Here is a 14,211-nt window from a genome sequence, read left to right as displayed (position 1 = left end):
CCTACTCTGCAGAAGCGGAGTAATTTGGTGGATGTAGACTGCAAGAAGACATTCAGCAGTGCAACTGCTGTGGATTTCTATATGAATCAACTAATGGAGAACATAAACTATTGCACAGCAGTGCTGACTCTGGATTGCTCTGAAGTGACCAGAAGTCATCTTCGCAGTGGAAGAAACCAGAGTTCCTTAAAGTAAACTATAAGCTCAAGCTGAACTTGTACAGGGAGTTGATCCTGTGGCACCTGAGGATCCAGAGCGGGGAGGAAAAGCAGGGTGTCTGCTCTCCCCTTCCCAGTCTCTCCGTCGGGATCTGGAATCTGCTGGAGGCTTGCTCAGCCCCTTGGGCAGGCTGAGGAGGCCCTGAGGCTTGTGAGGCAGCTGGAGATGGGTTGGGATACAGGCCCAACTGGGAGACACACCGCTAAGCTTGAAACAGGGGCTCCCCGGGGGCAGCTCCGCCAGATCCCAGTTGCTCTGGTCCTGTGTCACTCCGTTGCGTTCCAGGGATTGCCAGCTCTGCGGTCTCCATGGGGCACCTGGAAACAAGGATTTCCTGGGACCTAGTGGGTGGCAGAGCCATTCTCGTTCTCAGGGGCGGGTGGATGAGCCTTTCCTCTGCCCTACCTCGCGTGAGGTGGAGCAGCGCCTGCAGGACGAATGCCGGAGGGCCAAGCGGGCAGCGCTTCATGTCCTCCGGGTGCATCTCTGGAGAAGCGCATGGCCGCGTTTCACCTTCTGCAGGTCAGGATAGGAGGAGAAGAGTGAACCGGGACTTACCGCTGTCATTGTGTACCATTTGGGAAAAACGCATACCAAATGCCAGCAGTCATCACCAGTTACAGAACAAAGCTCCGATTTCCTTTTCTTTTCCTAAGGAGCGGGAGAGGAAGGCATTGGGAGAGGGTGAGGTCATCTGCCTCCACTAAGTAATGCTGTGACAAGCCATCACTATTTCTTGTTCTTTTTTATCATACCAGAGTCCCTGGTCAGAGGGCAGGACCTTATTATGGTGGGAATTATATACCCAGTGCTGCAGTGCTTTCAAGCAGTGTGTCCATGGTTTGGTCTTGTTACAGGAAGCACTGAGAAATCGTAAACCAGTTATAGTAGGACCAGCTTTTAAAAATTACAAGGTTATTGAAAAATTAATACGTTCTGACTTCTTTTAATTTTTCCTTTAGTTTTTGAGGGTCCTGTTTTCAAGCTTTTCTCTTCTAATTGAGAGCTCAGAATCTCTTGACAGCAGGAACTATGTCTTTTACAAAAAATGTTGCGAGACTCGTAAGAGCAAGAGGGTTGTGCCAGCACTGGATCCTGAGTGGTTCTTTACATGTGGACTTTTACGCTGGCTGGTGCTGTGGCAACACTTTGCCTTTCTTTTTTTTTTTTTCAGTTCAGCACTCCTAAGCAAGGGTCTGGGACAGGGACGGTATTTTGTTTGCACAGCTGGTAGTTTTGGGGTGCCCTGTGGCTGCCAAGTGCTACAAAAGGACAAATGAAAATATAACACTGAATAAAAAATGACTATCCAACGGGGAAGGGAATCGCCAGCGAAACTATCTCATTTTCATACGTGGATAGAGCTGTGAAGTAAAGGAAGAGTGTGGCCAATTTAGGACTGTTTATGGAATTTGCTTTTGAAATGTATGTCTTTTTGTGACTGCCTTTCCTCAGTAAGAAAGAGGCATCAAAAAGAAATTATTGTCTCCAATCTACTTGCTTCTTCTCTGAGAAAGAAAAAATGGGCTAGATCAGATAGGCTAGAAAGTGTCAATAGCCCAAGAATCCAGGAGTGAAGTTAATGGACAAATATAGATGTGGTGTAAGCGGGGCTAGACTTCATTAACATATTTGGAGTTACACCCGCTTATACCAAGTCTGACTTTGCCCCTGAATCAGCAATTCCCCAGTGAATAGCCTGCATGAAGCGAGTGCCGAATTTGGCCCATTTCATCTGACATCTGCATCCTGCCTCGAAGTGGCATGTCACACTTACTGCACATCAGATCACACCTGCCCAGGCAGTCACAGGCAATTGACTTTTTTGTTAAAAAAAAAAAAAAAAAAAAAATTTAGTCACATATCATCAAGAAAAACAACATTGTTTTAGGACTCTTATCTCTTCACTCCCAAATATCCTGTTTCTTCGAGCTGCAGTGGCCAGGACCAATAGAAACCTCTTCCTGCCATTGGCTGACTTCATTTCCCAGAGTTAGCACAATCTCATCCGCTCTAAACAACCTCATCAAAACTTCTTTCTGGTCAGAGCGAAGCAATAATTATTATTAGCAATTATTAGCGATCAATAATCTTGATCACATTATGGCAAGCACTATTAAGGTAAGAAAGGGGTACCTTTTTTGTTGGAATTATTTTCAGTGGCGTGTTCTTTGGTTTCCTTTATCAACCTAGATAAGTTAGAATTGGGCAACACCCCCACTGCCACAATAGAGGACAACAAGATTTCCTTTGTACTGCCTAGTAAATTTCCTTTTTCCTACTCCAACCATCCGCAAGGCTTAAAAACTTCAAACTCGGAAAAAAAATTGGTTTTTTTAAATTCACTGTTCAGTGCTGTGGATTGCATATGCGAAGCCCTTTTATGAGAGCTTCTGAAATTTCTTGTAGGTATCATTCTGACAACTCGGATGTGTTTGCGGACTGCCATAAGGGGAGAGGGTGTGCACTGGAAGGAAAGAAGGGGTTCCTAAGAGCACTAACCTTTTGGATACTTTCGAATGTTTCTCTTGTTGATGGGGACACAAATACTAGCAAGCGGGAACGAGAGGCACCAGCTCGTGTTTCTCTCTCATGCAGGTGTTAATTATGTGCTTTTCTAGAAACTCTTATCCTGATACTCGGGACCTTTCTGAATGTTATTTTAATGGTGGCGGCAAGATCTCATGGGTGTGTTCTTTTGTTTTAATTTTTTGGACAATAAAATTCTCTTATTGGCTTATAAATAGATCTCGGTGCATGGTTTGTTTTTTTAAGAATGACTTTGCCGAGTTTTTCAGGTTGTATCACTTAGAAAGTTGAATACATCTATATGTCTCTCTATCTATCTGTCTAGTTTTTGCTTCTCTGTATGTTGCAACAGATAGCAGTTACAGATACAGCAATAGCTGTGATTAATTGCAGAAGTATAACTGTAACTAAATGCTTTGTGATAGTGAAACTAATTTTACGTAAAGAGCAGAACAGCATGTACAGCGAGGACTCCGCGGCGTTGTATTATCAGATTTGGGATCAAGGTATTTGTTTTCTTCGTGGTATTGTGTATTTCTGTACTTTTCTAATTATGCCAGAGATTTAGTAAGAGATGCGGAATAGCAGTGGTGCCTGGCCATGAGCTAAGTAGAGCTGCAGTTTGATTTCTCAGTAACTTCTGCTTAGATGTTTACATTTTAAAGATCATTTGATGCTTTTTGTTATCGTTTTTGAAATCTGAAAGTCTTGCCTGAAGACAATGTGATTAAAAAAACTAATGAACCTTCTCTTTTTGCAATCGCTGATGCTTTCAAGAGGCTATCTATGGAGACAAAGATCTGAATCTCCTCTGCATTGCTGGCCAGTAGCTATTATACGCTAAGTAGCTCCTGAAACAGCTGAATTCCCTTTGGTTTTGCCGCGCATTTCAGAGCACAGGGGACACGACAGGCGCTCTATGAAAATCTTGAGGTTCAGGGAGTCAAGTTTTGCATTGCTAAAAAAAGGGCTATGTGCTGAGATAGTAACACTGTTCTTTGCGTCTATTGATCAGAATGCGCTATCGATGTTGGTGGGAATTTTTTTTTCAAAAATAATGGTACAATGAGATTAGATGTTGTATGCATTTTGAGGAGCTCTTTTTTTTTTTTGACATTTTGTGTAGGCTGCTGAATTATAATAGGGTAAATGATTGTGAACAATATCTCATCATTATTATTTTACTTCCACCTTACACTTACAGAGGTGAGAAGAGACTGTGTGCAGCTGTGTATTAGGCAGCCTGTTAATGCAATGCAGACAGCAAAGCCTCCTGTGTGGAAAAACGTACATTTTTGTCTCCTCATCTGGGAGTATGAAACTTGCAGGGGGAAATAGGCACCCCAAAACGTTGAGGATTTTGGTGCCCAGGGTGCTGGGAAGGCCTTCTATTCTGAAGCAAGGATTTTATTTATGCAAGTGCAAAATGTAAAATGACTAGAAAGAAATGACAGGTGCAGGAAATGTACTCTGACATGAAGCTAAGCCAGTCCAAAGAGATTCAATTCCTCTTCTATACTGAGTATGTAAAGAAGTCATTTAACTGAGAGGCTTCCAAAAGAAAGAAATTCCACTTGAAGGCCAAAGGGGTGTTTATGCTTTTGCTAAACAATTATGTTTAGCAAATGTTTTTTGCAATTTCAGTATCATGGCCTATGTTGTCTGCTGGCAATGGGTAGCCCGGCTGTCCCAGCGTAGGCAACAAGAGGCTGTGGCCCAGGAAGGTGGAAAGACTTATCTGGGATCTCTGTGCCGGGAATTCATTCTCTTCTTTAGGGAAGCCGTGGAGTCATTAAATGTCAAAATTGAGTGGCGAATGGCTAAGTATTTGTTCATAACTGGGTAGGAATTGCTCTTAACGTACACACAGGCAGAGGTGGCCTTCCAGTAAAACTTGGATTCATCCTTTTCCTGTCGCAAACCTGCAGACAGACCCATGGGACCCTCGGGGCTCATGAGAGATCAGGCTGGCTTAACCGGGGCTAATGGGTATCTACGAAGGCAAGCATTTGTGTCAGTTTTCTGTCACTGGGGTTGACGTCACGAGCGTGGCTTTGCCGGGAGATACCTCTCATCTCGTCCCCTGCCCTCCTTCTGCTGCTCCCTTCCCCTTCTCCCCGAGGCAGGGAAAGCGGCGCGGTGGAAGGTTTCTCCTAAGGAGGAGGACGCAGCAGTGCCTTTTTCCTCGGCTCTGACGTGGCTGGCTTGCTTTAATTCTCACTTTACGCTGTAGGAGCGGCCGCCCTGGCTCAGGCCGGGGACCTCTCCCTCTGAGCGGGAGCGGGGCCGGCTCCCGTGGAGGCGGCGTGAGGAACTGCCGAGAGGAGAGTGGCGGGAGAAGGAGCGCGCCGCCGCAGCCAGGGCTCGGCTTGGGTGCCCGGCCCGGGGGCCGACGTTTCTAACGCATTTGCTTCCCTACGCCCGCTGCGCACGCGGCTAACCTCACTCTTACGGTTTTTGGCATTTGAAGGATGAAAAGGTGTTTTTCAAGTTTTTCAAGTTTTTTTCAACAGTCAGGATTTCGGCGCGGAGGTGACACGTGTCCTCCTGGCACGCGTAGTACCTGACAGATACGTGCAGTAGCGTAGCGGTGCAGGGCACTGAAGCTGAAGACTATCAAATCAGTGCAGCACTGCTAATTATAAGCGTCCCGCTAGTTACTGTAAATACAATTTTAGAAAATAGCAAAGGCTTCTGAATTAGGCATCTGTCTTTTTTGGTGGGTTTTTTAATAGAATGGAGCAAAAATTACTGAAGTGTTACCTTGGGATGAAGTAAAAATACTTATCCTGAAGGTCGTTTTGGGTTTTTTCCCATTATCCTATAGTGGAGGAAAGAACATCAAATAGAAAAATACAACTGGAATTCTACTTCCTTGCCATGTAGCAAGCCTTGTTATATTTATCTCCCTGCATGCTAATGCAATGATACTTATTCTTGGAAAAGCTCTTCAGTAAGTTATCGTGACTTTACTATGACTTACTGATTACACTGGTGGATATTTCTTTTACTCTAACTTTCTTCTAAATATGCGCATGTCCACTTTTTATTATTGATTTCTAATGTGCTGGTCACATGGAAGCTACGATTTCTAGGAGAAAAAGTCTGTGTATTTGATAAAGGACAGGAGAATCTTTGTGGTTTCTAAGGCTTGAAAGAGTATGGATATACTGATTAAAGCAGTATATAGTGGCAAGGTTTTTTTTTTGGTGAGGAATCAGTCTGTGCTTCTCTCTATAGTATTACTTTTCTCTCACTTTCTTTTAGAAAATCTAAGTACTCATTCAAATATTTCTAAATCCCAGGAAAGCTGGAGACAGTTAAAATAAAAATCTGTTCTTGGCGTATGGAAATGTTTAAGTCTTTGTTTAGAGGACTGCATCTGCACTGAATCCAACAGAACTAATACAGTAATTTGTACTTCTGTTCCTTGCATTAAAAAAATTATAGATTATTCTCTTTTTGTTCTTATCTCAGTTAGCAAATGACCCAATGGTATATTTAACTTTAAGCCTCTACATACTTTCATTGGCTTTGGTGATATGACACAACCCTCTTAAAGTTAAGCATGCACCTGAGTGCTCTGGTGAATCAGAAGCCAGAACATAAAGAGTGCCTTAAACCGCTTAGCCTGATCTTGCACTCCTTAATTCAAAGTTTCCACCAATGTCATGAAGATTTTGTTCCAATAAAGGCAATAGAATCAGACCTATAATTATTTCCAGGTGAAATCGTATTTCTGACTCAAATACAAATATACAATTTAAAGGAAGAAATAGTCATATAAGAACAGAAGAAGATATTTTGGGGATTTTTGTGTTGTTTTCTTTTGCTTTTAACCAGCAGTCATTTAATCAATCTGGTTTGAGGCTACGTATGCCAAAACGAACTCAAATATAAGGATTTTGCTTTCTAGAAATAAGTTGCTAGGCAAGGAACAACAGCTGGAAAATGCGTATGTTTGACTGTCTGGGTTGGTTGGTTTGTTTTTGTTTTTTCTTAACAAGAACTATATTATCTCTTAACAAAATGTTTTTCAGCAAGTTCCACAAGTTACAAAAGGCCTTTCAGAAATAATGTTAAAAGAATCAAGTGCTCTTGGAGAATGACTTGCTGAAAGAGAAATACAAAAGTAGTTTTGAGAAATGTGAATACCCAAAGGAGATATGTATTTTCCAAGTGGCAGTTTATATAATCCAGTAAATATATAATCCAGTAAAAATATATAATGCTGCTCACTCAAAAAGAAGTAAGCGTCATAATGCAAGTTTCTATATCAAGCCAAGAGAATTATTTTGAATATCAGCAAAGTGGAGAAAAGAAAAAGAAAAATTGGGTTGTATCACTTGTATTATCAATTTTAACAAAGTAAAAGTGATACAGTAGAAAATATCACGTGCTGTTCCAAATCTTGTCACGTTAACAAAAATTTTTTCATTGACTGCAATGTGGTTTCTATCAGATTCATCATTAACTGTTTAAAAATTAATTTCTTTTGATAGATAATTATACAGTAGAGAAATACTAGCAGTTTTTCACATTGTCAGTAATGAAAAGCCAATGGTCTCACAACATGGCATGTGTTCTGCTAGTCATCCGGCTGTCCTTAATATATATTTGTGTATTATAGAAGAAGATGTTGACTTGTTCAAAACACTGACAAGGGTGCAGAAACTTTGAAGCGCTTGTATGAAAAAGGTATCAAACCTTTTGCTTAAAGGATGAATGCGTCTTTATGGTTGAGGGGTTATTTTAAATGTTGTAACCAAGCCTGCCTGAGGTTGGATAGTGCTGTGTCCCTCAATTTATTCCCGCCCCCCGCTCTCCTTAAAAGAAGGACCGTAATCCTGTAAACAACTCATCACAGTGAACAGAAGTTTCAGGAAATCTGGTGAGATTCAGGTTGCAAACCTGTATCGCAAGGAAGTTACCTCTGTCCTTGGCACCGAGTGGCTGATTTTTACTATGCACATAGTCATCCTATTAGAAACATTAAACATAGCTTTCAGGAAAGGGATATTAGTTGGCAATAAACAACTAATATTAGTAATGGTTTTTAATAACTACTGTGTACAAACCAGTGATTACCACTTCTGGTTATGTCATAAATCAAATTTGTTTCAAAGTAGAATGAATAAAATGACAATTGTTGTCATAAAAATGTCATTGAACATTAAAAGGTAAAAATAATAATGAGTAATAGCAATTTTTTAAGGCTAGGCTGAGGGACACACATACAGTGGACGTGGCAAATGGTCTTTTGGAATGGTGGATTTTGGAAATTAACGAGTGGAAGGAATGCATGTGAGATGATGTCTCCCTTCATTTGCAATGTATGTTTATTTGTATTGAGTGTATATCTCAACTGATGGGTGGGAAATGGTGTCACTAGGCTGGCGTAACCTTTTCACGCTAGGAAAAGATCTGACTTGCGTCGTTAAATGTATGTGTTGCCAGATTAAGCAGTGCCTGACGGATGGGAAGGAAATACAACAACAAATTACAAGGACTGGGTATATGCAAATACCTGCAGGAAGGGGTGGTGAATAACTATTTATGGGAAGTGGCAGAACTCTTCAAAATGACCTACCTGACTTAAGAGAGATGAGAGAGAGAGATACAGAGAAACAGTGCCATAACTGGGAAAAAAGCCACAGGAGACTGGAAATGTTTTGTTTGACAAATCCCTAATTACAGTTGTGCTGAGAGAAACAAGTAGCAGCATATTAATTTTACATGGAAGATTTTGCCTAACTGCAATGCTAGCCTGCAAGATTTTTTTTAAACCTCATTCTTTAGAGTTGAAAAACATCTTTTTTTAGACGATATGTTTATTACCTTGATAAACAGTAAAATGCTGCCACAGCAATTACCTTGATGATAAAGAGACTGTAGACAGATACTTCCTGCGTTCATTTCCTGCCCAGATAAGTCGCCAAAATCAGGGACTACCAATACAGGAAATGCTTTCAATAGGAACTTCCTATCTGTTAATATCTAATTCACTGAAAAGATCTAAGCCCTTCTTGTTTGATATAAAGGTAATGTTCTGCCTGTCACTATTTAAACATTTAAGCCACAGCACAACACATCTGTTTGTGTAAAAATTTAAGACCAATGCTGTTACGTTGGACTATGAAATATCAGGGGGTTTCTCTGCAATGGAAGGAAAAGTGGCCCTGCATTTTACAATACTGCAAATCAGGATGCTTCAAAATACATTGTCATTCTGTCAGGTGAAGAGCAAGCAACCTCCCTCCAACTCCTTGTTGCCTGCATCCTCTCCTTATTTGTCTGCATCACCAAACAAAATATACGTTTCACTAGCCCTTGAGGTGCACTTCTCCAACAAATAGTTCAGAGCATGTTCTGGGTATATTAAAGAGTCACGGCCATCTCTTATAATCAGCAGTGACATACGTACTCAATCCAAGTGACTGAAATGGGAATTTTGCCTTGCTGTACAGAGAAATAAAACCATGACTAACCTGTATGTTTGAACTTTTGCTAAGAAAAAGAGAAACCTAGAGCAAAAGAAAAGTAAACAAAGACAGAAAACCTCCATTGCTAATCGTAACTTCAGGGTAATTGCTTTCAGGCACATGAATAGAATGAATGAGGATTTACGAAACCTGAAGTAAAATTGGCCAAAACGAAGTAAAAGTATTTGGCCAATGGCTGGACTGGGGCCAGGCTTTCACCCAAGTTATTCAGGAGCTCAGCCGAAATTTTGTGCATTGTTTTGCCAATGATTCCCCTGGAGTCATTCCAGGTTTCTGCCACGGTGACTGAGATTGGTATCTTGGCCTTTCCCCATAGAATTGAGTAGTCCTTCGCTGTTGTGCCTTCATATGTATCGCGCCTTTTCATCTTTGAAGAGTAGACCCACGTTCAGTTATCTCCTCAGACTACTGTGGGACAGGCAGTTGTTTAAGTTCATGTTGTGGTCTAACAGGCTAGGAATCTGAGGTTGGATTTACAGACCCTTCCAGAGACTGCATCGTTTGGAGGTGTCCGACGGAGAGCTGGTCCTGTGGGGACCTGACCCAAAAGCCCAGTTATTGCAGATGGGCTCTGCAAGTTGAAGTTAGTTTTGACAAGTAATTTCCACAAGGCCACGGGTGAAGAAGCTCTAGGAAGTCGCCCCTTGGCTTTGGGTTCACAGGCATGTTGGGGAAATAGATGCTTCGTCCTGAAACTAATGTTCCTGGGACGTGGTTAGCCAGCTCTTATCTACTTGCATACATTTTTATTATTGTTAGTCTTTGGCGTATTCACATCAGCTTCCCTCATGCGTAAGGTATTCCCTTGGAAGTGCTCAAAATGGTTGCTTTTTACTAATCAGATCAACTCACTAAAGTGGTGGCCAGAGACATTTTTCACATTATTTCCATACAACCATTACCTTTTAAAAAATTTTCCTGCGATTTGTCATCAAGGCACCATTACATGTACCGTTTTCATGGAATTCAGAATCTGATTGTTTAGTCTACGTAAAGGGGGAAAAAAGAGGGGGATCCTGTGCCTTTAATGTTGTTTATAACGGTTGGACAGAGCTTGTCAGGTGAAGGTTAATTGCTCTCCAGTTAAAGCAGTTCTCTGCACAGATGGGTTATCAGGGCTGAACACTCGTTACAAGATTAATCTCGTTTCCGACAAGACTTCCCTTTCCTTCAACTGATTTTTGCTCAGCCATTGGACCTGTCACCAGCCGTTAAAAGAAGGGTGGGTTACCTCTGGGATATTAATGCTTGTGTGCAGTGAAACAATACAAAGTGTGTGTCATATCGGCAGGGAACATCTTTAGGAGACAGCACATTTCAGTGCTGTTCTGAAGGTCGAGATTCATAAACAACAGAAACAATCAGGAACATTTGTATTAACCCTCTTAATGAACACAAACTCCAGCTGAGTCATCCGTAGGCTCCTTTTTCATGTCCGTTCTCTTCTAACTGTGGTATTTTTTTAGTTCCAAAGGTGTATTTTTGTTGAAAGTTTTAGTCAACAAAATAGCCACTCGTGAGATGTGGAACCTGGGACTACGCTTCTGTCCAGTCGATTAACTGATGGACGTGACCACTTCGGTTAATGCTTGTTTCAGCAAGAGGAAATACAGCATGGTGGCCACTCGAAGAAATTCAGACTTTGGGAGTTTTGTCTTGGGCTCTACAGTAAACCTGTTGAATTTTCCTCTTTCTCTAAGCTGAAGTAAATCAGAACTGGATCTACTATATCCAATAGGCTACAGAGGTATAAGATGGATGTAAAGTGAGAGGAGAACCGGGCACATCATGTTCTTAGCATAATACTGCCTTGCTAGCCAAGACTGTGGCAGATCTGCTAGTCCAGGGTGATCCTGAATGGTTGGATGGAGTGAGTTCAGGGAGGCTACGGCATGAACACAAAGGTCTTGCTAGACTTTTGGGTTTATTTCAGGAGTTCTGATACAACCAAAATAACACAACTTGGCAAAAGTTTCTTCCATACAGCTTTAGTCAGTAAATTCCAAAACACTAAACAAATATTCAAGGCAACAAACAGGGTAGCTCTTATGTTTCCTCAGAGTTTCCTGCCCTGGCTTCGGATCAGCGCAATCCTGTCGACGGTGCTCAGTCTCTCCATCAACTTCAGTGAATTTTGAATCAGGCTGGGTTGCCCCAGCCAAAAAAGCAAGCTCTGTGGAGGGTCGCAGGCAGCACAGTATTCATTGAATGGTCGTTGTAGATGTGATCCATCAAACCGTACAGATGCGTGCTGAACTGAAAGCGTCTGAGCTGTTCCACTGATGTTTTAGATTAAGAGTGTGCAAACGTGCCTCATCGTGCTGGGCTCTGCAACGGCGAGATGACGGCCCCCACTTTCTTTTTATTGAACTAATAAGACAAATCCAGCACATTTTATACACCTGTAAGGACAGAGGTGTCTGCACATGTACAGCATTAGGCAGGTTAAGTAGTGAGGAGACATCAGAAAATCATGTTATTTCTTCTGATTTGGAGCCAAAATATAGGAAAAGGATACAGAGGGACAAATCATGGTCCTTGTCTGATAGATACACAGCAAAAAAGGTGTCCTTGTTCCCATGCATGGGGCTCCTACATAGTGAGAAGAATAAATTTGTATGTGTTGTTAGTAATATTGGTCAAGAAACAGTTATTCTCCTGAAAATGTTTCAGTGAAGGTCTTTACTGAAACTGTTTATTTTTAATATATGTTTTATAAACATTTAGGAAAACTAACAAATTATCTGAAAAATAGTTTTTGTCAGAAAACTTCTGTCTACAAGCTTCTGTCAATTTCTTAATTGTCTTTTTTGTTTTCTTTTAATCATCAGAGTAGTCTAATAACTTTACTGCTGAATTCTAGGGTTTTTTGAAATACTGGTGAGATTAAAAATAAATTTTCCTTCGATTTAGAATCCACAGGTTTTAAGGAAATGTACTCACTGCAGTTATAAAGCTGAAATGACAGGAATTTAACCTCTGGATGTCATACTCTTCAGCAGTATGCATTCAGAGCCAAAGAAATTCAAGTAAGTGGATTCCATTACTGGTTCTAAGATAGGAAAGGTGCATAGTAAATCTTTACAGTCCCAACTAATCATTAGTGCTTTATGCCAAAGGAGGAAAGTTTAGTAGAAAGTCTTTAAATGGACCAGGTTGAAATTTTCAAAAAAAAAGGGTTCCTTGGGTTAGGTTGTTAAATCTCTACTTAGAGCCCTGAATAAGGATCTTGATTTTCCAAGGTGCTGATCAGCTTGAGAGTTCCCAGTGTTTCTGCTCAGTGAGACTTCAGATGGATTTTTGAAGATGGACTGCTTACTCACAACTGGAAAGTGGTGCTGTGCCACTTATCTGCTTTCACTCATGTGAAAAAAAAGCCTACTTAGTCAATACTACCTTTCTAGAAAAAGTAAGGAAAATTGAAAGTGGTTAGATCTTTTTTCCCTAGGAAAAGTCTTTGTTTAGTAAAATAATGTAGTTGAAAGTTGAAGACAGACAGTCACACAGGAGATTAATTTGGGCAAAGTGGCTTTGCTGTACTCTTCTTTCTTGTACCTTCCTCCCAACCTGTAGTTTTAACCAGCTGAAATGATAGAAAACTGCAGTTTTGCAAAACTTCTCCTGTATTTTCGCTCCCACCTTTAATATACAGAAACAGAGGCTGTTTTTGTTTTGCAAAGTAGTAACTGTTCCCTTTTAAACTCTTCAGACCTTTCGTTTGATGGTGTTGTGTTAGGTTTTTATTCGCATAGGTATCAATGACATGCTTTTGGACAAAAAATTGCCGCTAACTGTTGCTACTCATGCAATGCTTTTGCATTTTGTTTTCTCACTTAGGATGGGAAGCTTTAGCTCCTAACATTCAAAATGGGATAACAGTGAACTACGAATTGCAAAACTGCTTGGTGGGCAAGTGTGTTGCAGATTTCACAACTACAACACCTTTTTTTAAAAAAATGCATTTAAATAGATGTTAAAAATATTTTGAAGTAAAGCACAATCTATAAAAAGTATGTGTAAATTACTGACTTTTAACTCATTCTGCATGAATTCTTTCTCCGTAATGGTGCCCAGATCCTTTCCAATTAGCATGAATGTTAAATCTTAGCTGTCTTCAAATTCTTTTTTTTTTCCCCACATCTTCATCACATACTTAATGTAACCTTTTAGAACCCAGACCAGACCAAATTCAATTCCAAGTATGTTTCTCTTCTGAGCTTGGGCCTTCATAGTGCTGTTTTCCTCTTTCATAGAAGTTTTGTTTGGTCTCAATCTCTGTCAGTCTCAGCTGCTTCTTAGAGAATGCGGTTCTTGCCAACTCTCACAATTTTTATCAGGAGTCTGTGATATTTAGCAGTTTTCTTAAAGGACAGTTTCTTAAATTATATGAACACTTGAAGTCTTCAGTTTTCATTGACAAAAGACTCTCTAGTACTAAAGAATCTACCCTGAAGGCTTAAAAGCCAGGAGGTGGACCCAAAGTGCATTGCTTTTAAGTACTCTCTATTTCTGAGGCCTGACTTAAAAACTTCGAACACTTCATGTAACAGGGCTGAACTCATCACAGGGCAGAGACCCTGCAGAAGAACTACACACACTGCCTGGACGGTGCTTACCCGCTTCTTAAGGGGCTGCACGTAGTACCGCTTAGGTCTTGATCTCGTCCTATGTGCAGAGGTAGATCTCACACAACATGAGTACCTTGTCTAAGGGTCTGATGTAGATGAACGCTCAGTAACCTCGAATTTCAGGGTGCGCTTTTTAATTAATAAAAACAACGCGTCAAACACATTTCTGGTCATGTTTTTAGTTTGCAAGTTGGGATTCAGGTGGATTCTTGCCATCAGATGTCCAATATTAAGTCTTACTCCTGAAGCTGTAAAGAAATAAAGCTGGCAGTCTAACATATTGGAGAAATATATTTTCTGTATAGCAACTGACAAAAGCTTCAGCTCATTTT

General features: G+C 40.8%; 1 protein-coding gene across 2 annotated transcripts in view; it reads left to right on the top strand.

The window, feature by feature from the left end:
• The first annotated feature begins 2,209 nt into the window (after positions 1-2,209).
• ERG (ETS transcription factor ERG) overlaps positions 2,210-14,211 on the top strand; it is a 65,070-nt gene continuing 53,068 nt past the window's right edge. The window contains exon 1 of one of the 2 annotated variants that reach the window (XM_075172678.1): positions 2,210-2,340. In XM_075172678.1, coding sequence (XP_075028779.1) covers positions 2,323-2,340 — 18 coding nt within the window. In that variant the 5' untranslated portion in view covers positions 2,210-2,322. The remainder of the gene's footprint in view (positions 2,341-14,211) is intronic. The other variant, XM_075172671.1, reaches the window with a different exon arrangement.

The sequence above is a fragment of the Calonectris borealis genome, chromosome 1 (genome assembly GCF_964195595.1).
Source record: "Calonectris borealis chromosome 1, bCalBor7.hap1.2, whole genome shotgun sequence".
NCBI classification, from domain to species: domain Eukaryota; kingdom Metazoa; phylum Chordata; class Aves; order Procellariiformes; family Procellariidae; genus Calonectris; species Calonectris borealis.
The sequence above is the reverse complement of the archived record's forward strand: the minus strand, read 5'-3'. Positions and strand labels throughout refer to the sequence as shown.